Source organism: Thamnophis sirtalis, unplaced genomic scaffold (genome assembly GCF_051295495.1).
Source record: "Thamnophis sirtalis isolate CommonGarterSnake01/CBP01778 unplaced genomic scaffold, rThaSir2_p1.2 scaffold_8, whole genome shotgun sequence".
Taxonomy (NCBI): domain Eukaryota; kingdom Metazoa; phylum Chordata; class Lepidosauria; order Squamata; family Natricidae; genus Thamnophis; species Thamnophis sirtalis.
In genome coordinates this window covers 53,189,454-53,216,602 of record NW_028261388.1, presented here as the reverse complement: position 1 = coordinate 53,216,602, position 27,149 = coordinate 53,189,454, and the positions used below count along the sequence as shown (strand labels likewise).

The 27,149-nt window shown below is 37.0% G+C and overlaps 1 protein-coding gene across 2 annotated transcripts in view; it reads left to right on the top strand.

Annotated features, from left to right (window-relative positions):
• The first annotated feature begins 1,735 nt into the window (after positions 1–1,735).
• Positions 1,736–27,149, top strand: part of BRWD1 (bromodomain and WD repeat domain containing 1) — an 83,720-nt gene continuing 58,306 nt past the window's right edge. The window contains exons 1-15 of one of the 2 annotated variants that reach the window (XM_087721671.1): positions 1,736–2,029; positions 2,240–2,298; positions 2,423–2,452; positions 2,616–2,675; positions 4,309–4,459; positions 11,038–11,136; positions 11,654–11,814; positions 13,962–14,183; positions 15,238–15,338; positions 15,624–15,694; positions 16,148–16,248; positions 23,024–23,064; positions 23,930–24,028; positions 24,632–24,782; positions 25,478–25,612. In XM_087721671.1, coding sequence (XP_087577797.1) covers positions 1,876–2,029; positions 2,240–2,298; positions 2,423–2,452; positions 2,616–2,675; positions 4,309–4,459; positions 11,038–11,136; positions 11,654–11,814; positions 13,962–14,183; positions 15,238–15,338; positions 15,624–15,694; positions 16,148–16,248; positions 23,024–23,064; positions 23,930–24,028; positions 24,632–24,782; positions 25,478–25,612 — 1,635 coding nt within the window. In that variant the 5' untranslated portion in view covers positions 1,736–1,875. Of the gene's footprint in view, positions 2,030–2,239; positions 2,299–2,422; positions 2,453–2,615; positions 2,676–4,308; positions 4,460–11,037; positions 11,137–11,653; positions 11,815–13,961; positions 14,184–15,237; positions 15,339–15,623; positions 15,695–16,147; positions 16,249–23,023; positions 23,065–23,929; positions 24,029–24,628; positions 24,783–25,477; positions 25,613–27,149 lie in introns of both variants that reach the window. The other variant, XM_087721670.1, reaches the window with a different exon arrangement.

Below are 27,149 nucleotides of genomic sequence, written 5' to 3'. Positions count from 1 at the left end.
GAGTGAGTCTGTTTCCTGTCTAAAAACATGTTTCTCTGGCTCTGGCCTTAATGGCCCATTGACAAAAGTGGGGGCAATGAGTTTCTGCCTCCCTTTTAAGGGGGAGTATTCTGCCCTTTTTAATATTTCCTAAAATATTTAATTTTCACACAGAGAGATAGGTGCTAACTTCCTATAAGCTCTAAAACTGTTGATCTGATGTGTGTATATTTTACTTATTTATGGTAGTTCTAGGTAAATAGACATCATACTATAGCAGTTAGCAAAATCCTGTTCAACTATTGCTCTGCATTCTTTTTCTTTTGGTGGTTGTTAAATCATCTCTGTAGAATTTAGATTTCTAAGTTTTTGAATTGAAAACAGAATATATATAGGTGCAATAATGCAACAATTATGTAGGGGTCCTGGGTGCTCTGAGCTTGCTTGTTTTATTGCATATGTTTTATTACCCAAACTAGGTAACATCATCGGTGCTAGAAAGGTTTGCTGTCAGTTTATATTCTGGTGGCTTGTCCTGTCAGTATTGGTAGGGGTGATCTTAGAGATTCTTTGATTGGACTGTTTACTGTTGGCTCTTTGGCAGTTTCTAGATTGGGGTATTGTTTACTTGATTTGGGGATAATCTTGATAATCTTGGTAATTAATCTATGGTGATCTTGGTACAGATTGCTGGTTGAGAGATGCTTGAGTTCTTTTTGTTCCCTTTTGGGCTGGTCTTTTGCAAAGTCTATAGATGTTGTTAATGTCTATGTGTCTATTGATGCCTAATTTGTCAGAGTGCCAGGCTTCTAGAAATTCCCTGGCATTTTTTGGACTTGACTGATTTAGGATTGTCACATTTTTCCAATTGAAACTACTAAAAATCTGTCTATATCTTGTGAAATAATTCTATTTGAGTATACCCTGACTTTGACTAAAACCAGACTGATTAGTTTCAAATCATTTTTGAGCACTATTTTCAGCTGGAAAAAAAATCTTTATGAGACAGTTTAAAATTAAATTAAATTAAAATTAAGTTTAATTGATTCTTATAATCAATAGTAAAGGGATTATTGTAATAGTAACAAGTTGTACTCAGTATATAGATTTGTTATTTTGAAAAAAAAACTCTAAACAAGCTCTTACACTTTCGCATAACTATATGCTGTAATGTATAGCACGTTTTCTTGGGATTATATTGTTGAAATATGAGATGCAAATAATTTTGGTATAAACCAATTTATTAGAAATGAGACTTGAATAAGCGTCCCACTTTTGACAGCAATCTTTAGTTGACCGTTAATGTTCCGTCAAAGCAGTTTCTGCATCTCTGGAAATAAAGCGCCACGTAGCAAAATTGTCTCCAAATGTTTTCGATGAGTATCTAAAAACATTTAAATGCGTTTTTGCATCACTCTCCTTCCTCCAGCGACAATAAATTTCCCCGCCAATACATTTTATGACTCGTTTTGCTTTCTCCCTCTTGGAAGTGGTTCACTGTGGTGCAATTAATAGCATCTCCTTCCGCGTTTAGGCCACACGCCACAATTTTCAGGTGGTCCCCTAATGCAGAGTAGATCGTCCCACTATACCCTATAAGCAAAGAAAAACCAATCAATACCGGCTAGGATTGTATTTTTCTAAGGCAACGTTTTCATTTGTTGCAGAAGATGGACTACTTTTCTCCGCTCCCTTTTTGCCGTCAGTCTTCCCCGCCTCCCCTCGGCCAGCTGACGTCACAGTCGTGTGAGGTTTCACGGCAATAATGGCAGCAACGGGACTGAGAGACATGAATCTGAGGCGCAGCGGTTAGGGTGGCGCGCACACCAAAGCGCGCGCGTGCCCGCCGGATCGCTGTCCCTAAGAACTGAGGGGGAGGGGAGCGCTAGCAGGTTTATGTCGAGCCAGGCCTGGGCCGCCGCGCCAGACAGAGCGCTGAGTCTTAATCTCGATCTGGCGACAGCGGCCGCTACGGAAATGGCCGAGTTGTCGAAGGCCTCCAATTCTGCCTTGGCCGCTGGCGGTCTCTCTATGTCGCTGATTGAATCAGGTAAAACAAAAAGTGAGCGCTGTCGCGAAAGGGGACGGGAAAATATGTGAGGTGGACGAGCCCAGCCTCTCAACTCCCCTCACCTTCGACGCCGCCATCTTACTCGTGATCCTGATTATGAATTACAGTCACCTAAGGGGATCTCCCACCCCCTCCCCTCCCTCCAACTGAGCTCAGCTCTGAATTCATCTCTCTCTCTCTCTCCCGCAGAACTGTATTTCCTCATAGCTCGCTTCTTGGGCGCTGGGCCTTGTAGAAAAGCAGCCGAGGTGAGTTCCGAATCGGCGCCGTACTTGTCGGCTACTCCGAGTAAAAATTCAGAGTGCCCCTCTCGCTTCGGCCAACTGGCGGCGTCTTTTGATTTTAAAGATGTGGTTCTTCCTTTCCCTACAGGTGTTGGTGCGAGAACTGGAACAATATCAGGTCTGCTTGACTTGTTTTAAAATTCTACTTTTCTTTTTTGATACTCAAGTTTTGCTCATAGTTCTTGTTTTTATTTGTGGACATGTCTTTTTCAAGACATTAGTCCAAGAATCCATTGTAACTTCTTTTTCATGTTCCCCCTCCCCCCCGCTTTGAACTTTAGTTGCTTCCTAAACGATTGGATTGGGAAGGAAAGGAGCATTACAGACGTTATGAAGACCTGGTGAGATTTAGTGTACAAATGAACTATACAAGCCCATCTAAGATCATCATTATTCTATTAATCATCCTATTTACTGTGATGTATTAATTATTTTGCCAGACAACAAAAACCATAAATGGGACTGCAAACTGTGAATGTTGTCATCACAATGGAGGCGGGGTTTGTGAGACTGTCTCACACACAGGATGAGTTGTGAAAAAACAGCCTTGTTGCTTTTGCCTCCCTGTCTTTCAAAATGAGAAAATATGAAGAGATATTTTTTTCTTAACTAATTTTAGTTTAACAGAGATTGTTGTTTCTGGTTACCTTAAATTTCTCTGCTTTTGAAGATATATTTATTTTCACTCATAACCTGGATCGTTCTGTATTTTGTTTGTACTGAAGAAGATTTTTTATTTTTGTTTTAAGAATGCTGCTTAGTAGTCGTGGGGAGCTGATTTTAGGGCTTTCAGGGAGAAAGGGATTCTTAGTGAGTTCATTGAAGCCTAAGATCCTTATCCTTATTTTCTATCTCTCCATTACTTTCCTCCAAATGATGCACAGTTTAAATATTCTTCACAGTATGTTCTCTTAAGAAATCCTGTTTTTAAAGCAAATTCCATTGATAAATAAGTTTCATTTATTTCTTGAAGTTATGAGACTTCTTTAAAATGATGAAACTTTAAAAATATTAGAATTTAAATATTTTTTTGTCTATAGGATTTCCAATGAAAAATACAGTACATAAAATTGAACTGCCAGGTTTTAGTAATTTATAATTAGAAATGTGTTTCTGACATTAGTGAGATTGCTCATTTGGTTCCATGCATTTATCTTCAGAAATATATAATTGTTCTACATTAATGTAGTAGCTTCTATCCTGAATTTTCTTCTTGTATCTCTCTCTTACTCTAACTATTACAGTAGATGAAAGTTTCAGAAGTAATAAATTCAGTAGTTGATTTGTTTTATAACAAATGATTCTCTGGATACTAGACATTTTATACTTAAATTGTTTCAAAACCAAATCAATGTATTTAACTTTCATGTTGATCTGAAAAGCAAAATAAGGTGCACACTTTAAGGTGCTTTATTGCAGCAAGTGATACTCCAGATAGGAAAACATATTTGTCATATGAAGTAAAAATTACTAAATGAAAATGTTTTTAAAAATAAAATAGTTTTGATCAGAAAGATATTAAAGGAAGTGATGAAAGAGATTTAATAGATAGCAGCACAAAAAAAGTTTTCTGCTCTTGAAGAGGTGTCCTCGGGATGTTCAGATTTAGGGCAAATTATAGGGGTGTATGATTGTCTTGATTTTATGAAGATAGGATAGTGAAAAACAGTGACTGTTGGCTTCTGGTATTATGTTCCTATTATACATTATGAGTATTTTTGATAGAAGGCAATTAACTAATTAATTTGAAGTTATTATTTTGTTTAATTGTAGCTAAACTAAAGTATCTTTTGGGGAGAGGGAGAAATAATATAAATAGTAAAATGAGGGTGTTTTTTAAAAAGGCTAAATTATGTGCTATCAAGTATTTTCAATAAGGAAGGGATAAATAATTGTTTCTAAAATATTTAGATTATGTAAGCATCTTAAGTTATATTAACTTAAATTTTAATTTTAGTTTTATTTGCATGTTAGGTATTATCTAACAAACATGTGGCTCCAGACCATTTGTTACAAATTTGTAAGCGAATCGGTCCTCTATTGGATAAGGAGATTCCACCCAGCATTCCAAGAGTGAATTCATTGTTGGGTGCTGGGAAACAGTCCCTGCTGCGAACAGCAAAAGGTATATTTAAATTTTGTATATTACATCATTAAATTCTAATGAAATATGTCTGAGCTTAGTATATACAAAAGTGCACATCTTAGTTTTCCAAATTAGGATGACTGTCCTTAACCATTTAGTGAAAACTGCTTGAACATAATCAGTTCTTTTGAAGATACAGTACATTTCTTTATATTGCTTTGTTTTATTTCATAGTGTTGAAGCATAGAAAATGATAGAGACCATATAGCCAGAGTTCCCTAAGTTGTTGTGATAATTATTCATTATAGTGCTTTTTAGAAAAATAATTTGTTTATTTAAATAACATTTATTTAATGATACTTATATACTTATTTATATATATATGTATGTATGTGTATGTATGTATGTATATATATATGTTATATTTGTGCTGATAATTGGCTGTCTACTCCTGGAAACACCAAACCTGAAGTAGTCAGCAGCAGCCTGAAGATGACGAATGTGACTTCGTCGAAACGTCGCCAAGACATCTCCAATTCTACGCGGGAGAAAACCCGAACAACTAGAGACCTACATATATATATATATATATATATATATATATATATATATATATATATATATATATATATATATATATATATATATATATATATATATATATATATATATATATATCCTTATCTTAACAAACTGTAAAGATATAGAGTTTTTCAGTTTCTTAACTGCTTCTCTCTCTTCCTTGCTGATTCATACAGGTGTTCTTTATCCAAACTTGAACAACCTTGAGCCTTTAGAGGTTGTCTTCTTGGCTTGTTTTAGCTTAGAGACAAGACTGAGCACAGAGTACAATAACTTTTTTCCACTTAATACCTGTCTTGGGACTCTTAACACCTGTCCTTGCTGATATCTGGTTATCTTTCTAAATACTGTGGTATTTTCCACCAGCCTCTCTATTCTTCATCTGTCTTTTAATCTGCTTTGTTACTTCTTAGTCCTTGGCTGTACAGGTAGTCCTCAACTTACAATCATAATTGAGCCTGAAATTTCTAAGTGAGTTTTTCCCCATTTTAAGACACTTCTTGCCACATTTGTTAAATGAATAATTGCATTCTTAAATTAGTAACACAGTTATTAAGTGAATCTGGTTTCTCCATTGAGTTTGCTTGTTAGAAGATCGCAAAAGGGGATCGTAAGACTCTGGGACACTGCAACCATCATAAATGTGAGACAGTTGTCAGGCATCCAAATGTAAATCACATGACCATGCGGCTGTTGCAATGGTCATAAGTGTGAAAAATGTCACTTTTTCAGTGCTGTGGTAACTTTGAACAGTCACTAAATGTACTGTTGTAAGTTGAGGACTATCTGTAATACGTCCAGACTATGCAGCCCAAGGACATCAGCAGCTATCTAGTGTACACCAATGACCTCCTTCACTGACTAACACTTTCACTGTTTTATGTATTTCCATCAAAAAGCAGATGCATATGCTCTCATATCATTCTGGGGCTTTTGACAATACCTTATAGTGCCATGAAAAAAGTCAGTAGTAGTAGTTGAATCATTTTAGTTCAATAGAAAAAATGTATCAAGTATATTATTTTGCTTTCTTGTGAATTATTACTATTTAAGGCATAGTGAAGTGGGACTTTAAACCATGGTTAGATTGAAAACAACAGCATAATCATGTGCAAATACTTTCTTCTGTCTGGCTTGGTTGGATCTCAGTTAACACTAACATAATCGCTAGAACATCTCATCCAAAATTAAAAGCCATTCACCAGAAGAACTAACAGAACGAGCATACAACAATAATACGTGTGCATCAAACATATTAGTATAGTGGCGGTTCCATGTAATGTTCTCAATCGTTCCTTCTTGAATTCTCTCCTGGCTCAGACAGTCTCTCATATGACTCCCCTACACAAAATAACTGTCCCCTTTTTCCATGTTGTCTTCATTGAGTTCTCAGAGAAACTTGGGTGGGTGGAAGCAAAGCCAGTTCAAAGGAATCCTCCACCCTCATATCTGAAGGCCTGTTAGAGCAGGTAGTTGCTATCTGGAAACATTAAATGATTAGCATGTCTTTCCCTCCTCTCCCTTGGGAAGTGAAGGTCTCATCAACCACTATGTCTCCTCCCCCCACCTCCCCAGAGGTGTCCATTCTGTTTGGTAACCTCTTCATTTACAGATTCCATGGGTGGTTCTAATGCAGGGTAGGAAGCTGGGAGTTTGGAAGGCTGTGGCTTTTCTGGGAAATGCTGATGGAATTGTCACACCAAGTCATGTGTATGTCCATATCTGGCATTTCCTCAGAACCTTCGGATTCTAGGTAGTCCTTCCAATTGATCAAATGATGCCTTTGTCCCTTTGTTCTAGATTAGAGTCCAAAATTTCTTCGACTTCATATTCTTCCTCAGCATGTACAATCACTGGTGGAGGCAATCTGTGCTGAGAGTGCATAGGGCTAAGAGGGCCTTTGATTAGCAATGAACAGTGAAAAACTGGGTGGACTTACGTTTCTTAGAAGGCCTAGTAGAAATCAGAAATTTGGTATCCTGTTGACAGCCCTTCCTGCTAATGGGTGTCCACAGCCTTGTTAAGACTGTTTAGATTGTTCAAGCTGCATGTTTCAGTAGGGTTTGGACAGCCAATTGTTCTTGCAAAAAATCTACCGCTGCTGGATGGAGCCTTCAGTGTCTTCAGTAAAACCCTCAGGTGTCTGCTATGCAAAGTTTGAAAGGGAGTCATAACAATCAATGTGTGCAGATTATTCTATGAAAATTCTGTGAGGGGAATACAATAAATCTCTTTGATATATCAGGATGTTGAAGAAGGAGCTATTGTGCAAAAAACTGTTTTAACTCTTCAAACACTGTCTGTGTGCTCATCCAAGCAAATTACACTCCCTTTTTTAATAACTAAGATAGAGGTTTAACCTTATGAGGAAATCTAGGAATAAACTTTCTGTAAAAGTTCACAAAGCCTACAAAACTCTACATATTTGTATTATGGGGAGCCTGACTTGAGAACACTTTGTGCATTTTCTGGGGATCCATTTGGATTCCATCTGTGAAAATGTGGTAACTGAAGAAATCTAACTGTTGCAAGTCAAACACATACTTCTTTAATTTAGCAAAGAGTTACTTTTCCCTCAGCCTTCTTAAGACTTCACACACATGATGGTCATAGAGTTTCTTATCTTCTGAATAGATTAGGAGATCAGCCATATAAATTACTATAAAAATGACAATTTTATCAGAAAAAATGTGTCATAAATCTAGAAAGCACAGTTCTACAATTTACTAACCCAAACGGCACATAATCAAATTTGTCATATTTGTTTTGAACACTCAAAAATCCAGACCCCTTCTTGATTCTTGATAAGATTACTGTATATTTTGGAGGTCTAGTATGCACACATTTTTCAATCTTAAGTCCGGTATCAGTAGTAAAGATCTCTTATTGTAATCACAGTAAGGGCTTTGTAGTCATGCATGGTGCTGATTCAAACCTCATTAATTGTAGAGAACTTGGGTCTTATTTCTATAGGACAAAGAGTAGGCGCCAAAGCTGGCAATTTTAAAGGTCTAATAAAATCATTTTTGCAGATTAGAATCCAAATACTGTTTCAAAATTGACAAATCTTTTTCTGACATGCGATGTTGTCTCTTAGCAGAGATTTTAGCCCCGGGACCAAATCAGTTGCACAATCACTGTCTATGTGGGGAAAGGACTAATGGTTCCTCTTCCCCCAAAACAAATACAAAGTCTGTGTACTTAGTTGGTAATTTTGTCACTTCGTCCTTGGAATTTTCTTTTGTCTGTGGCAAAGGGGAAGTTGCTTGCACATGATGGAATTGGTAATGCAGCTGGGATGTGAGGGTGGTGCATGACATTAAGGGGCAATTCTTCTGCATGTTTTGCTATTGTTAGCTACAGTTATTGCTAAATCTATAAAATTGCATTTCTTCTTGCCCATGAGGTAACAGTAATAGTCAAAGTAATAGAATTTTTCAGCAAAATACCTTGATTCAGATAGAATCAAGGTGATTGACACTCACATGTCATTTTCCAAGCCTGGACTCTGTGCTCAGGTCAGTGTTCTCTCACACCCTGGCTAGATGATCTTTCTTCTCTTCGAGGGCCTTTGGTTGGGCAGGTTCTTACCAAGTTCTCTGAAATAAAAGCAGAGTGCTAGGTCTCCACACCTCTGCCTTTCTTCAGCTGCTGTTCTCCTTGCCACCTTTACTTCTGTGGGTTCCTCTTCTCCCAACTCAGTCCATGCCAGCATGAGTGGCGAGAAGGCTGAATAGTAAGATTTTGAGCTCAGTTCTTTCTGAATTTCTTCTAGGCATCAAATTTCTCCCAGGAATGCATTAATTATCATACAAAACTGGTAACCTGGTCTAAATTCTAGGGAACTTCTTGTCTTATCAGCTTGGTGGTGATTTTAGCCTTTAGCCTTCGTCTATACTGAGGAGTTAGGGCTACTTTGTTCTACTCCAGATCTGTGGATTTAATTTGAATTCAGCTACATACAGCCTGACCCTTCTATTACTCTGTTTAAGCTGGTGGATCTGTACAGTAGCTGCCACTCTGATTGGATCTCCAAAATGATCTTTGAAGTTGTCCATGAAGTTCTGATAATTATCCATAATTGGGCCATTCTTTTTTGGTGATTTTTGGGAGGTACTGGCACTCTAACAGATTCAAGATGAAGAATACCCTTGAGAGTCAGTTGAAAGTTCCGCCACTCAATAACACACTGTGGAGCCAGAGCAACCGGAGTTGCTGGCTGTATCAGATTTTGCACCTATTCACCTGAAGTACTGCTCTCAAATTGTATACTTCATTCTCTGTCCTATCCTGTTGCCATAGCACAGAATCCATTTTTTCTTCGTTTGCTGCTGCTCTCACTTGGGCATCAGTTGTCATCCAGTTGTTGCTCTCTAGGAGAAAAGTTGATGTGTCTGAGAAGATTAATGTCAGATCCGGATAACCACATCTACAGATGCAGAGTTCAATTAGCTGTTTTATTGTTCAAGCCTAATACAGAGGAATCTTCTCAGATTGCCCTCTTGTGCCCACGTAGAGATTCCAGACTAATTTCCCTTTTGATTCCTCCCCCTGGCCTGACCAGTCTCTTAATAGCCAAGTTAATTTATAGCTAAACAAAACTTTGATGGTATTTTATAAGTGTTTCTTTCTATTTTTGCTGCTATTCCTATTATAAGCATCCTGTTTTTCCTCAGCCTCTTATACCAGAAATGTAATTTTCTTTCAATTCATTTTCACATGCATGACTTTCTCCTAAGAAGCAGTTAAAGACTGACAGTTGTTTTCACGCAATGGAAAATGCTAATATGTAACAGGGGAAATACAATTTAAAAATTAAGATAGAGTATTGAAAGACATAAAATTACTCAAGTGGATCTTGCTACTAAACAGGAGTTCAATCTTGGAATTGAGTTAAATCTTGTAAATACCGTATATACTCGAGTATAGGCCGACCCGAATATAAGCCGAGGCACCTAATTTTACCACAAAAAACTGGAAAAGTTATTGACTCGAGTATAAGCCTAGGGTGGGAAATGCAGCAGCTACCGGTAAATTTCAAAAATAAAAATAGATACCAATAATGTTTTTGAATATTTATTTCAAAGAAAAACAGTAAACTAGCGGTGTATTCAATGAAATACTTCACTCACCTCATGATGCTGATGTCCCGCTGTGATGATGATGTCCCGTGCAGCCGCGGGAGCGATGTCCCGCCTCCTATGACACACGGCACAGTGATTCCTATCATTGGATCACTGTACCAGAGGAGGTGGGACATCGCTATGTGGCTGCTTGCCATAACAAGGAGGAGGTGGGACATCGTTGCAGGGCGGCAGGAGGGGGAGGAAGGGGAATCGTAAGACAGCCCTGCATTACATTAGAACGTGAGGAGGGGGGATGGTGCGGTGCGCGCTGCGCGGCAAACTGACACAGAAGGAGGAGAAACTCACAGGGGCACTGGGCCATTCACGAGTGTCACCCAGCGGCATGGCCCCGCCCCTTTTTCTTCTTCATTTCGGGCAAATTTTTCACTGACTCGAGTATAAGCCGAGGCGGCTTTTTTCAGCCCAAAAAGTGGGCTGAAAAACTAGGCTTATACTTGAGTATATACAGTATCTGCAGTCTTTTATAATGTCTTGACAAATTTATTAAGCACAATCACAATGATTACCATAAAATATTTTCCCCATGAGCTTAGCAGTCTTTTAGTCACCAAGAAAGGTTGTTGATTCAAATGTGAAAATACTGTGTTAAGTAGGCTGTTTTTAAAGAAAATTCAATTTGAAATACATTTTAAATTTTGTCTCTATGTTACATTTTTAAATTCACAAAATCCTCATATGACATATAGAATGTTTTATATGTGAAAAGGTACATTATTGCAAAGCTCTGAAGACATTTTTGAAATGAACTTATCTCTTTGGTGATTGCACTTGAACAGTATTCTTAACAGGATAATATATGACATTATCTTTTTTCAGGATATTTTTAATGTTCTGATTTAGCTAGAATCCTAATGTTACTTTTTGTACAACTAAAATACACTTTTGCAGATTGCAAATATACAAATTGGAAAGGCTCAGGTATTGCTGCTCTCCATAGAGGAAGACCACCTGAAATACCTATTAACTGTGGCAGAAAACCAAGTCTAGGTAAGTGAATGTTTTTTTCTCTTAATATCCTATGCTCACACATTTTTTTTACTTCTGCTAAAATGTATGCTGTTTATCTTACTGAAATGTATTATTTAATGCAATTGCAATGATTAGAATCAAAATATTAGCAGTACACTTGATAGGAATAATCTTAAATTAAAAATTGCTGCAAAAATGTACAAAAATGCTGCATGTTTTGTACTTTCACCTTATCTGTTAACTTCTCTGTTAATACTTGCTCTGAAACCTCAACCCAACAAAATTTTGTATTTAATTAATCCCTTGCCTTTAAAACAAACACATTTTCAACTTAGAGTTATTATAGCTATCTAAAAGGAGAGAATAAACAGTTTCAAGCTAGATAGAAGATGTAACCTGTTAATAAGTGAACTTCATTTTTTCCATATTAGTTATTGCAGCATAAATAACCATTGATCAGAAATCCTATATAATCTGAGTGATTATCCTTTCCCTTTAAAAATTACATAATCTTTAACATTTTTTCCTATTTTAGTGGAATTAAATTATGCAAAACAATTGACTGGATGTACACGATACAGTTGTTCATTCCCAGAAAATATGTACCAACATATAAAGATGCATAGACGGATTCTTGGTCATCTTTCTGCAGTCTATTGTGTAGCATTTGATAGGACTGGACATAGGATATTCACTGTGAGTTTATTTATTTCTTTGATAGAAGTATATGATTTGCCTGATAGATATGGAGTTCTGGATGACTAACAAATACAATAAAATTATTATTAAAAGCAATCAAAAACATACATATGTGCATAGAGCAAAATGAGTTCACCTAATATCTGGATCCTATAATTGGTGAAAAAGCTGGGTTTTTAATGGCTTCTGAAAAGCCAGCAAAGTCAATATCATCCAAATCATGGGGGTTCTGATTTTCTCCTGGATCCCATTAGATAGCATTGTTTCATTGAGGGAGCTTAGAGCATATCCACCCAATTGGACATCATAGGATAAGCAGAGATAATTAGAAACAGGTTTATTGTTTATTGTTGAAGTTGTATGTTTTGAATTTAATAGAAAATGAAGAAACATGAACTTTAACAATTCATATTAAGTAAAAGTAAATATTGAAATCTGGCCTAGATGGAATTTGGTATTTTATTTTACACAGATTATGGTGAAATATAAATTTTCTGGTAAAGTGACTTAAACAAATATGTTAAAGACTACAATATTTCAGCGAAACAGGAAATATGCCAGGTATCAGAATTTGTATTGGTGGATACTGGGATAGGAAGAAAGCTTCCATAATCATCTTGACTGAAATCCAGATCTGTCAAATCCTTTTAGAGTAAAGTCACTCATTTTCATTAATATCATGAAATCTTGATTTAAATGTGTTCCTGTTTAACTAACTTTGGAAAAGGCTCACCATTGATTTTTGAAGTCTGTTCAGACAAATGAGGCAATTTACACCAATGAATGTAATTTGTTTAATAATAATATATTTATTTTAATATGCATATTTCTGTAATTTGTTAATACAAATTACAAAAACATAAATTTTGTAATTTTATTAATTACATCAATTGTGCAATTTCAGATTTAACAAACATTCGGTTTTATTGGACATCTTTTCTTGAAATGATCCATTACAGGGAGGTTTTACTGCTTATACTGTACCTGGTACAAGAAGCCAGGTTCTGTATGTCCATTCTCAAACCTAAACTGCTTGAGAGCCATAGGATTCAAAGCATGATTGTTAATTTCACCAAGTCCTATTTAAAAGATAATTTGCTACATTTATTTTATAGCTCATTATGAAACATAATTAATTTGTATGGTGATAAAATAGTAGCTGTGAATAGAACATTCTATCGTTGCAAGCTTCTCTTCTATTAAGAAATGCTTTTGCTTTCAGATTAACATTCCTTAAGAAATCAAAATAAGGCAGAGCTAAGGAAACAATAGAAGTGAGAATAATTGTAAAAAAGTTAAAAATATTTTATCAGGAAATATATTTGTGCTAAGTTAAATATCACTTAATGGTAATATATTGATCCATTAGTTACATTCTTTGTCTATTTATTTGGTATATCAGTCTATTAAACCTAAATTGTAATCAGGGTAGACTACTACAGACTGTAAATTAAGTTTACATTTTGAGCTATATCATGCAAAATTTATGCCACCATTTAAATAGAGCTAAATTATAAATGGTAATGTAAAAACCACAGTGTTGTATTCACAAACATTTTGAACTTGAAGAGAACACTTTATGGCTTAGCACAGCGATGGCGAACCTTTTTTGGCGGGTGTGCTACACCCATAATGCAATGCATGACCCCCCCAGTGCGCATACGCGCACTACAGCCCCCCCTTTTTTGCATGATTTTTTCGCCCTCCCCAGGCTTCAGAAGCTTTATAGGAGCCTAGGGAGGGAGAAAACAGCCTCCCCCGTCCCCCAGAAGCCCTCTGGAGGCTTCCCTAAAGTCACTTCCAGTTTGCTCAGAGGGTCGTTTTGAGCGCTCCGAAGGCTTCAGAGACCTTTAGGAGGCTTCCCTGAAGCCTTCGGAGCAGTGCCCTGACAAATTGCTCCGTGTGCCACCTGTGGCATGTGTGCCATAGGTTCACCCTCACTGGCTTAGCATAATGTGTGGGCCAAATCAGTAGGTGTTCATTTTATCTATTACTCAGATGTGTTAACTCATTTCAGAACAGTTTTAGATGTAGAATATTACAAATTGTTATATTAAACTGCATTTGAGAATCTATATATACTCCTGTAACACATGTAAATTTAAATGATGATGAGATGCTAATTAACTTTTGTTTTTATTCAGGGATCAGATGACTGCTTGGTAAAAATTTGGTGCACACATAATGGTCGGTTATTAGCTACCCTAAGAGGCCATTCAGCAGAGATCTCTGATATGGCTGTGAACTTTGAGAACACAATGATTGCAGCTGGTAGTTGTGATAAAATTATCAGAGTTTGGTGTCTTAGAACATGTGCCCCAATTGCTGTTTTGCAAGGTCACACAGGATCAATTACATCTTTACAAGTAAATTCTTATTTATTTATATATGCTTGTTAATGCATGTTGACGAACTATTTTTAAAATTGCTTTTTATACCATAGTACATTTTGGGATCTTTACTTGTGGGTTTCTAAATTGGTAATTATCAGAAAGTTGCAGTTGTATAATTAATAATCTGTGAAAATGATGTGATTCCTTGTTACATGTTTAATTTGATTGAGGTCATAGTATTTGCAAATTTCTAAAATAACATTTATAGACTACCAAATCCATTAAAGTAAGACAGAAAATTTGGTCTAATGGTTAAAATATCAGGTTAGAGAGCAGGCGACCGTATGTTCTGGTGTCGTCATGTCCAGTCACTCAGTCAACCCAATTCGTCTGACAAGATGGTTGTTGGGGAGAAAATAGGAGGAGGATTAGGTATGTTTGCTGCCCAGTTTGGAACATCTGAATTGGCTGATTTTCTCCTAAACATTTTGCATTATTTATTTGAATAAAAATCTGCTTATTGAAAATGCTGGTGATACAATTCTATTCTCTTACTGCACCTCTATTGTGATACCTCAGATATGCTCTAGAATATTTGATTCTCTAAATAGTTTTTGAGAGTCTTCATAGGATAAGAAGGAAACCATTTCCTAGTCCCCAGCTAGGTTGGTAAAAATCATTGTATCATTAGAAATTAAACATTGATTTCACTCTGTTAGATAAGAACATGTAGCATAGTTTTGGACAAATGAAGCAGCTACAGTGTTACAGACTGTCATGAGATAGAACTTCAAATTTAATTATCTAGTATTATACAAAACTAAAATCAGAATGTGAAAGCCTCGACAGTTGTATACTGAACATATTTTATTTGTAAATCACATTTGCTGTAGTGTGTTAATAAATTATATCACTTGGTGCTATATTTTATTTTTACTTTGGATTGTTTTTAGAGATAGTGTGCAAACTATATTTAGTTAAGGAATTAATCATGGAAATTTTTACATTGAAAGAAATGCTGGGATTTCTAGCATTTTTTCAAAACTGTCTGTCTATTTATAACACACTATAACTGGTTATTTTACAGTTCAGCCCGTTAGTCAAAGGTTCAATAAGATACATGGCGTCCACAGGTGTAGATGGAACAGTATGCTTTTGGCAGTGGGATACCATATCCATGAAATTTAAGTATGTATCTTTCTATGTTACTGATTAATTTTTTTTTGATAAATAGTATGTTTAGTTTGTCAGAGTTATTTTTACATTTCAATAAGAAAATGATTTTTTATTACAGAGTATAAAAAAAGAATCTTATTGCTACTAAAGGAAGTAAAGAAAAGCTATTTTTTTTGTAATATGAAGATGTCCAAATACATTGGAAATAGGAATTTATTTTTTTGAGCTGTTAATATAAAATCTCCGTACTATTAATAGTGCTACATACATACAAGTTAACTCTTATTGTCTTTGAAGTAACAGGCCATTGAAATTCACAGAAAAACCTAGACCTGGAGTTCAGATGCTTTGTTCTTCTTTTAGCGTTGGTAAGTATGTGATATACTAAAGCCGAATGTGTTTGTACTAGTCACTTTTATACTTACCCAACCTCAGAGAATACATACGTATGTATGTATGTACGTACGTACATACATACATAATTATTTTCTGTCCCCAAATCAGGTACTATGTTTCTTTGTGTTGAAATAAAATTGTTTGAACTCAGTAGACGTCTGTGTAGGTATACGCAGAATTGGACAATGAATAATCCAAATCTTCTTAGACTAATTGACAAGTTTTTCACTGAAGACTTTAAAAAATATTTCCAGAAATAGGATTAGATACAATTCAAGATAGCTTAAGAGAACCTATTACAATCAGGACAAATTGGTTAACGAACCTATCAACTTCTTTAGAAATAATCCAATTTATTCTGGTTCCAGTCCATCGTTTACATTTGTTTCCTTTCATTGTTTTAAGCAATTTCTAATTTTTTTTAGGTGGAATGTTTTTAGTAACTGGAAGTACTGACCATGTTATCAGAATATATTATTTCGGTTCTGAAACTCCTGAAAAAATTGCAGAACTAGAGAGCCATGCTGTAAGTAATGTAATATTAAATTTGCCATAAATTCACATTTTAATAGAAAACATTTTATCTCACAATTCAGGTTGAAGTAATTGGTATAATTAGATGTAGAACAAGTAGGATTTATTTATTTCTTATAAAGAAGTTTAACCATGCATTCACGATCATAATGTCCTTAACTTGAAAATAGTCTATGGTTAATAGGACTTGCTTTCATATAGACAACAGAATGGGACGTAGAGGAGATCTCAAGTGTTAAGGGGTTAAGAATTGTATTTGCATCGCTTTGGGTTTGGAGTTTAATTACTGTTAAGGGCAACTGAACCACAAAATGCTGCACTTTGTACTGTTTGAAAGTAGAAGTCAGCTTAGCTTTTTTAGAAAAAATAAATTTGTGATAAGATGTAATAATACAGCAAATGCTAGCTAATATTAGAGACCATTGCTGTTGGGTGGCCAATATGTTTCAATAATAATAATAATAACAACAACAACAACTCCGCCGTGGCCGGTCCCAAGCCCGGATGAAAAAGGAGGAGGGTTGGGGTCAGGTTGGCATCTGGTCCCGTAAAAAAACCCCGCCAACCCATACAATATGGTGAAAAAAACAAATAAGAATTCCCTACCGCATCGGTCGTCGCGCGGGTTAACAAGGGCCGCGGCGGATGTTGGGGTCCCTGGACATCCGTCGACAAGTGGGCTACAAGTGGACCAGCCAACAAAACGACAAAAATATAGTGCAGATGAAAACCGTGCCATAATGGCCTGTTACTACAACTCAGAGCCAGAAAAAAGAGGCTATTTAAAGCGAATGTATGAATTATGGAAACAACAATATCCAGATTCAAATGTTAGTGAACAATGACTAGCAGATCAAAGGCGATTTATTATACGGAATAAAGTGTTTAGTGAAGTTGAACATGAGGAAATTCAGGCAAATTGCAAAACCCAAAAAACAATATCACAAGCGGAAATAACTGATATTCAAGACACAACTAAAGACATTATAGTAGAACTCCCAGAAGAAGCTCTCGGGGAGGAAATAACATCACCACCACTAGAACCAGTTATCACTGAACCAACTGATGAACTAACTCAAAAACAAAAAGAATTGAAGGATAAGATCATGGAGCATTTTCTGCTTAATGAGGAAAGGCAACGTTTACCATCACTAAAAACTGTGCCTAAGAAAATTTTGGCCCCTATCATGAAAATGGTTAATGCAGTGTTTTCAACAATTGAACCGGGATCCATCTTGGAAACAAACCAGTTAATGTACAGCGCAGCTGTAGTAGTCACTATTGAACTAGGCATTGAAATTAAAGTACCTAGTCACACAACAGAAAAAGCATCAAAGCCAAAGTGGAAAATCCGTTTAGAACAAAAAATCAAAAAATTAAGGGCAGATGCTAGTAACTTAAAGAACATGCATGAGCAACGGCTCAAAAACAACAAAATCATAGATCGGCTAATCAGAAGATATAGAGTGGATACAAGAAACATCAATGAAGCTGTAGAGATTGTAAATCAGCAGATAACAGCAACAGCTAGAAAAATTGAAAGATATGAGGCACGAATCATCCAATATAAACAAAATCAGCAATTTCGATCAGACCAACGGCGTTTTATCAAAGTCTTAATGTGAATGGTGACACCAAAAGTGAAAAACTAGAAAAACAGGCCACAGTTGAATTCTGGAAAGAATTGTGGGAAAATGCAAAGGACTACAACAAGGAAGCAAAGTGGATACATGACTTTGAGAAAAGCATTGGCAACAAACAAATGCAAGTATTAGAAATAACAACTGAGATGGTCAAAAATCGAGTTAAAAAGGTAAAGAATTGGACATCACCTGGAAAGGACCAATTACATGGTTTCTGGCTCAAATATCTGACCAGTTTACATGCAATATTGGCCAGGCAACTGAATGAAATTTTACAAAAGGGCCAAATTGATGAATGGTTGACAACTGGAAAAACATACTTGAGGAACTAAAGGAACAACACCTGAAAACTACAGACCAATAACATGCTTGCCAACCACCTTCAAATTACTCACAGGCATTATTGCAGATAACATGATGGATTATTTGGAAACAAACAACATCTTGCCAGTAGAGCAAAAAGGCAACAAAAGAAGGAGCAGGGGCACAAAAGATCAGCTTCTAATTGATAAAATGATATTAGAAAATTGTTACATCCTTTACTGAAAAGGCGATGAAACAATGGAGAACTGAGTTGGCAGTAGGGAATGAGATCTACGGAATGGTTAATTGCAGCTTTTGCACGCTTCTGATGGGCCGCTCATGTTTGTAGCCGAATGAGAAGAAAGACACCAGACAAATCCTTCTTGTGATGAAGCTTGGCCCCGAGCAATGCCCGGGGGGCTTTTTTATTAGTTCCAAACAAAGAGAAGGTGTATACAAATTACATCAAAAGGCACATGACTAAATAATCCTATAATAATAATGCAGCGTGGCAAAAGGCTTCGTCTCTGGGCAAAAGAGGAGAGGTGGATCAAAAGGGGGACTGCCTCGTCTGGGCAGGAGAAGAAAGATAGTTGAGAAGGGAGGGAGGTGAAGGAATAGGGAGGGGGGAGTGGAGGAAGGCGAACAGCTCGCATTCCTGCATCTCTTTGAAGTGCTAACTGCTAGATAGAAGCTGGTACAGAGGAACACGCTAATTAATAGGAAAACTTACATATTGCTAACGAATGTTTTTGTTCATATCATGGTAGCATCCATCTCTGGGCCTGTGTTTACAGGCATTCATAACCGCCCTATACACAGAACTGGTAATGGATCTCAACAGTTAATATCAAGCGAGGAATTTTCCAGGGTGATTCACTTTCACCTCTTCTCTTCATCATCGCAATGATCCCACTATCAGTAATCTTAAAAAAAATGAAATTAGGCTACCAAACAGCCAAAGAAGCTGAAAAAATTTCGCATTTACTATATATGGATGATTTGAAACTCTATGGAAAGTCAGAAATAGAAATCCAATCATTGACAAACACAGTCCGAGTATTCAGCACCGATATTTCAATGCAGTTTGGCATGGAAAAATGTGCCACTGTATCCATAAAAAGGGGCAAAATCACTGCATGTGAGGGAATTGAAATGCCCAATGGCCAATTAATTAAATGCAAAGAAAATGAAGCCTACAAATACTTAGGCATTCTGCAGTTGGATAACATCAAGCATGGAGAAGTAAAAACTATTGTCAGGCGAGAGTACACCAACAGAGTTAGGAAAATTTTGAAATCTAAATTGAATGGTGGAAATACAATCAAGGCCATAAATACCTGGGCAATACCAGTTATAAGATACACAGCTGGTATAGTTAACTGGACACAAGCTGATTTGGACCTTTTGGACCGAAAAACCAGGAAACTAATGACAATGCACTACAGTTTACATCCACGTGGTGATACTGATAGACTATATCTGCCCCGAAAATCAGGGGGCAGAGGATTATTACAAGTGAAGCAAACAGTTGAAGAAGAAAAACATGCACTGGCTGATTATTTAAAAGAAAGTCAAGAACATCTATTAATCGAAGTAAAGAACAAAAATCTACTGAAGGCCCAACAGACGAAACAAGAATACAGAAAAGATGTGATAAAATCAAGAATGGAGAGTTGGCAGAACAAAGCACTGCATGGCCAATTTCTGGAAAAAATAAAAGATAAAGTGGACAGTGAACAAACTTGGTTATGGTTAACAACAGGTACATTAAAGAAAGAAACAGAGTCACTAATCCTGGCTGCGCAAGAACAAGCTATCCGCACAAATGCCATTAAGGCCAAAATCGAAAAATCCTCTGATGATGCCAAATGCAGACTTTGCAAAGAAGCTGATGAAACTGTTGATCACATACTCAGCTGCTGTAAAAAAATCGTGCAGACTGATTATAAATTGCGGCACAATTCAGTAGCACAAATGATCCATTGGAATTTGTGCAAAAATTATAATATTAAAACAGCAACAAACTGGTGGGAACATCAGCCTGAAAAAGTCACCGAAAATCAGATGGTCAAGATCTTGTGGGATTTCCGTATACAAACTGACAAAATACTGGTGCATAATACACCAGACATCTTCTGGTTGAGAAAAATAAGGTCACAATCATAGACATCGCAATACCAGGTGATAGCAGGGTCGCCGAGAAGGAACATGAAAAAATAGCAAGATACCAGGACTTAAAAATCGAAATTCAACGACTATGGCACAAACCAGCAGTGATAATTCCAGTGGTAATTGGCACACTGGGTGCTATTCCAAAAGCACTGGAATTACATTTAAAACAGTTAAAAATTGACAAAATCACCATCAGTCAAATGCAAAAAGCCGCACTGCTTGGATCTGCACGCATATTACGAAAATACGTTACGACGTCCTAGGCCCCTGGGTGGGGCCCGACTAGTAACCAATGCCAAATCTGGCGAAACAACTGGCCGCTGTGATACAAGTGTATAATAATAATAATAATAATAATAATAATAATAATAATAATAATAATATCATCATCATCATCATCGACAGTTTGTACCTGCCAAGAAAAATAGGGGGCAGAGGACTATTGCAAATCTATCAAACTGTAGAAGAAGAAAACAAAGTTTGAATGCTTCTGTGAACCAGAGTACAGAAAAATTGCTACAGGCTGTGAAAACGGAGAACAGTATAAAAATAACAGAAACAAAGGCAGAATATAAGGAAAAACAACTGGATGACAGATTAAATAGAAAACCAACGCTTTCCATGGACAGCACTTGAAAAACATTGAAGGTAAATGTGACTACAACTTCACATGGACATGGCTTAAGATGGGAACCATCAAGAAAGAAACGGAAGGTTTAATACTGGCTGCTCAAGCACTACAAACTAATACCATGAAAACAAAGATACAAAAATCAACTGGCAATCCAAACTGCCAACTTTGCAACAACAAAGTTGAAACTGTTTCACATTTAATATGTGAATGCAGAATTTTGAATTTTAATTTTAATGGATTTGTATGCCGCCCAATCGCGAAGGACTCCGGGCGGCTCACATAAAAAACAGTTAAAAATACTAGAAAATTTAAAGTACAAACAAAGAGGTTAAAAGAACACAACATATATTCAGTTCTTAGTAGGGCTGGAACTCAGTCGAGGATCAACAGGCCCAGGCCTGCCGGAACAGCCAGGTCTTAGTAGACTTTCGGAAGGCCGAGAGAGTGGGGAGAGTCCGGATCTCAGGGGGTAGATCATTCCATAGGGCCGGGGCAGCTACAGAGAAGGCTCTCCCCCACGGGGCCGCCAGTCAACATTGTGTAGTTGACGGCACCCGGAGAAGGCCCACCCTGTGAGATCTTAGCGGACGCTGGGAGGTATGTGGCAGGAGGCGGTCACGGAGATATCCAGGTCCTAAGCCATGTAGGGCTTTAAAAGTAATAACCAGCACCTTGAAGCGTGTTCGGAGACCAATAGAGATCCAGTGCAGCTCGCGGAGGATAGGTGACACATAGGTGTACCTCGATACACCCAGTATCGCTCACGCGGCTGCATTCTGGACCAACTGTAGTTTCTGAACACTTTTCAGGGGCCGCCCCATATAGAGAGCATTGCAGTAGTCGAGTCTTGAGGTGACGAGGGCACGAGGGCACGAGTGATCATTTGGAGTGCCTCCCGGTCCAGATAGGGCCGCAACTGGTGCACCAGGTGGACCTGGGCAAAAGCTCCCCTGGTCACAGCCGACAAATGATGTTCTAGTGTCAGCTGTGGATCCAGGAGAACACCCAAGTTGCGGGCCCTCTCTGAGGGGTGTAAAATTTCACCCCCCAGGTTTAGAGATGGAATATCTGGACTTTCTTTGGGGGGGGCAACATCCAAAGCCACTCGGTCTTGTCGGGGTTGAGTGCAAGCTTGTTCAATCCCATCCAGACCCTAACAGCTTCCAGGCACTGGCACATCACTTTCACCGCTTCACTGAGTTGGCATGGGGCGGACAGATACAGCTGGGTATCATCCGCATACTGATGGTATTTAATCCCGTGCAGAGCAGCTTCATTCATAATTATTAAACTTGTATGCTGTCCAACTTTCAAGACCTAAGGGTGGTTATTGAGGATCTGATTGCTCTTGCAGTTTCAAAAGCCTTCTCACAAACAAGATATTTATACTGGGATTGCTGCTGAAGCAAAACTTACATGTTTTTGTGTTCTATAGGGAGGCCCTTGAAACAGATAATGGAGTGGGATTTTGATTTAGCCTCTTGCTCCTGGCTAAATAGAAAGCATTTGGTTCAAAGTCTGGTGTTTGGAACTCCCCCCCCCCCAATATTTGGTTTAAAGTTGTCAAGGAAAGATATAGTACAGATTAGCCATTGCAGGGGAAAAGTAGATAGTATGATGTCTAACCAAGGAACTCAAGGTGACAGTGAAAATGGCCACTGGATCTAAGCTTTTTGCTTTCAAAGCCTGGTCAGTTGTTTGTGATTTCATGCAAAATTTGAAGATTTCCAAAGCATATTTAATTCCTTCTGATGAAGCTCACAATATGCTGAATTCTATCTTTTTTTATCAAAAAATTGTTAGTTTCATATTCATATTCAATATATTATGAATCTAAGAGAGTGAAAAATAAATAAATAATACCTGGACACTAATTCAGTTTTGTTACTATATATGGACAATCCTGTTATCACCATGATCTTACTTTGCTTTCATTAAATAAAAGTAGGACTTTTTCCAAATTTGAACACATGTTGCCTGAATTTTATTTTAACACATGTTTCTTGTTTCAGGACAAAGTTGACAGTATTCAGTTTTCAAACAGAGATGACAGGTATTTTTTATAAAGATTGTTTTGTTAAATAAATTATGCCAAAGTAAGCTAGCATTGTTTTGACATTCATAGAAGATATAAGTTCTCTATGGATTTTTTTTTGGGGGGGGGGGGAACGGACAGAAAGTAGCATATAGATTAAATACAATGATTATGAGTATTCATCCAGAAAACAAGTTTGATATTCATATGACTCAGAATTGAATTATAATTTATTGAATATTTTGCTGAAATAACTTGTAGTTTGGGAGAAGCAACTTTTATTGAAGACAGACGGTTATTCATTTATAGTAGTAAGATCTATCAAAGAAACTTATCCATTTACATACACACACACTGTATGTACCTCCACAATGGGAGTTTTGGACAACCTAGTTTTAGAAGATATTGTGCTTATTGTAGAAGAAGGTACAGGAATGAGATGCCCATATTCTTGGATCTCACATAGCAAGTATTGTACTTTAATGTGTGTATGGGTTTATTTGTCCCTTTCTGTCTTCAGAGTTGCAGCTGCCAACCTGTGAACAGCATAGAAATAAATATATTGAGAGAGAAACAAATAATGGCTCAGGAGATTATCTACTCTTTACTGATATAGAAATATGTAGACTGGGGTTCAGAGCATTTGTTACAATAGACAAATTGTTAGTAGGCCCTTACTATATGATTTGGTGAGCTGTAAATATATAACAAAGATCTCTGTTCTTAATAAACATTTAAATATCATATTTTGTGGGAGGTATTGCTCTAATTACATTTTATATATGCGATAGCATGGATTCAGCATTTCAGAAAGATGCTATTTAAAATATGAACGAATGATTTCTATTTTGTATGTCACATACTCTTTTACATTTACGTTAAGGTTCATAAGTGGCAGCAGAGATGGAACAGCCCGAATCTGGCGATTTCAGCAAGCAGAGTGGAAGAGCATTTTGTTGGATATGGCTGACAAATTACCAAGGTAGTCATACCTTATTTGTGAATAGTATCAGCATTAAATTAATTTGAAAAACATTGCACTATGTAATTTGCAGGAACCTTCTAAATATTTGGGAAAAATGCTTTTTTTTAAAGGATATAGTTTGGTGGAAGGGTTAAGGTCAGTTTACTTTAAAATAACTGGGTTAATATAGTTTGGTATTTGTAGAAAAGTTTGGTATGCCCCTTTTTGTAAACATATTCCCAATGTAGAGTGATTTCTATATTAATATTTTAAACTTTCTTTGTCATATTTATAGCTCATCACAATTGTACATTGACTCTTTACATAGCTCACAAACATAAAAATAAAATATTTTTATAGAATAAAACCAACAACCAAAATAGATAAACTTGTTAGGTTAGTGCTCCAGAAAAACTCCAATTTAAGAAATTTCAAGAAGGTGACCACAGTTGGGGCCAAATACAACTCTAGTGGGAGGCCATTGTAGATTGCTGGGCCAACAATAGAGGAACAATACCTCAGTAGGAGACAATCAGCCTGTTTCTCCCAGCACGAATTAAATAGCATATTTGAAATGCAGAATACTGTATTTAAATGTTTACTTGAATTCATTCAAAGCAGTGACCTGTGTTCAGAGGAGGATAAATTTATGAAACCCAAAGTGACTATGATAGCTTGGAGTCGAAACGATAATGTAGTGGTTACTGCTGTGAACAATCATCTGCTCAAAGTGTGGAATTCTATTTCTGGGCAGCTTTTACATGATCTCAAAGTAAGTAAAAATTTCTGTTTCCTATATTTTTTCCTTGGATGAAATATTAGATATATTTTCTTAAAATATATATTTCTAGCACACTGTGTTAAGAAAGCTGAAACAAACATGAATAATTAAGTGGCTAGTAGTGAATGGCACTAGAAATGAGACTAGAAATGATAGCACCAAATTGAAGTTAATATTAACCTTTGTTTAAAGAAAAACGCAGCAAAAATGAGATATGGCTTTATTAAATAAAATAACAAAATGCTTACTTGAAGGTAAGGAAAGCCAACATTTGGACAATTTTGGAACCTTTTATTTACACTTTAATATGTAACAGAGCAAAATTTCAATGATGGTTTATCCCTATGCCTCAGAAAGATGGGGTTTTCAGAATCTTTTTGGATATTAAATTTGGATAAATGGATAAATAAATTATCTTGAGATTCTCAGACATCCAGGACATGGGTGTCCCAAAGGTGCTTTTTCAAAAGGCAAAAGAAGAAGTCAGAACTAAAGCATCTTGGATCAGAAATGAAACGTCTTCAAAAAAAAACAAAGACAGTCTAGTTGCCTTTTGAAAAAAGCACCTTTGAGATAATCATGACCTGGTTGACTGAGAATCCATAGATATTTATTTGCAATTTAACAATTAATAATGAAAAATCCACTTTTCTCTATGACTAATATATTAATTTCTATTCAAAAAGGGACATGCAGATGAAGTGTTTGTTTTGGAGCCCCATCCATTTGATTCCAGGATTATGTTGTCTGCAGGCCATGATGGCAATATCTTTATCTGGGATATAGAAAAAGGCATTCAAATGAAACATTATTTTAATATGGTAAATATTATTTCTAAAAGTATTGTTTTAGCAAGGCATGCATTTTTTAAAATTACTACCTTCAGCTTTATTGCCACTTAAATAATTATTTCTTAAAAACACCAGGCAGCTAATTTAATCTAGGAAGGAGGATTTTTGAAAAGACTATAGTGTTCTCAATTCCAGTAGGAAATGTAAAATTTTTGTTTAAAAAAGTTTAATCTTATAATTCACTTTGGCAATTCAATTTCCCAATTTTATTTCTAAGTGCACATCAGATTTAAAGTATTAATAATTTAATCAATAATAATTGCCAGTTGTATAATTATTAAAAAGTCAAAGTTTATTATTCTAGACCAGGGGTGTCAAACTCTTATTTCATTGAGGGCCGCATCAGGTTTGTATTTGACCTTGGGAGACCGGGTGGCCGTGGCCGGGATGGTCTCACCAGCTCAGTGTCATCATGTCAGGAGTACCTGTGGTGGCCCAAGTGGGGCCGGGGGGGGGGGATCCATTGTCTCCAGCAGAGGAAGACGAAATCAGGGAGAGGGCCAAACCTTTGTCCTCCAGAGGAGCCTCGCCATCCCTCTCAGGAGGACCCCCGGATGGCAGTGCAGACTGTCCAGAGCCCGAGGCAGCAGAGAGCAAATGGCTAGCCCAGCCCTCAAATTCCCAGGGCACTGGGGTCCCAAAGCCCATCCCATCCCATTTCCCTGAAGGTGTGCCAGGTTGTGCTTACCACCTCCATGAGGCTCCTGCTGCTGTGCTCACTCTCCTTGGTCAGGTTGATCATGGTGTGTGCAGGAGGACAAGGTATGTGGGTCAGAGGAAGGCCCATACCCTCTCCACACGAGGAGACATGGCTTTGCAACCAAAGCATTTTTAGTGATAGATGGGAAACTACCAGTAGAGGTCAAGAGGAGGAAACAAGTTTTCAGCTGCCAAGGCCTCCACCAGCACATTGCCAACCGCCACCAGGTAGTAGATCACTGCCCAGTCAGCCTGGGCCAGGCCAAGGCACCGCAGGACTGTCCTTTGCTGTTCCCAGGGTGGCCTCGCAGGCAAGATCTAAGTACCCTGTGGGCTGAATCCAGCCCGCGAGCCTTGTGTTTGACACCCTTGTTCTAGCCTGAGGAGTTATTTATCTGATAAAAGTTTTATTCCAGGACCACAAATACTTTAAAAAACCAATTCTCATCATGTTGTTGTTCAGTCACTAAGCGGTGTCTGACTCTTTGCCGCCCCATGAATCACAGCCAGTCTTCCCCTGTCTTTTACTGACTCCTGAAGTTATTCTCACTTTGACGTTAGTCCTAATTAAACTAAAGGGCAGTAAAGTGTATATATGCCAGTATAAATTAATATTAGAATTCATATCTACTCTCCCTTTTCTTTATCTGAGGATTCCTGTAAGAAAGAAAATACTGTTCTTGCTAGTGGTATGGTTACATTTAAAAGATTTTTGAAATTAGACTGCAATGAAATTTAAGCCTAAGGCCAAAGTTATCCTAGCTGTGCTCTAATGGAACACCATGTTGAAGAATGATTGTGACTCTAT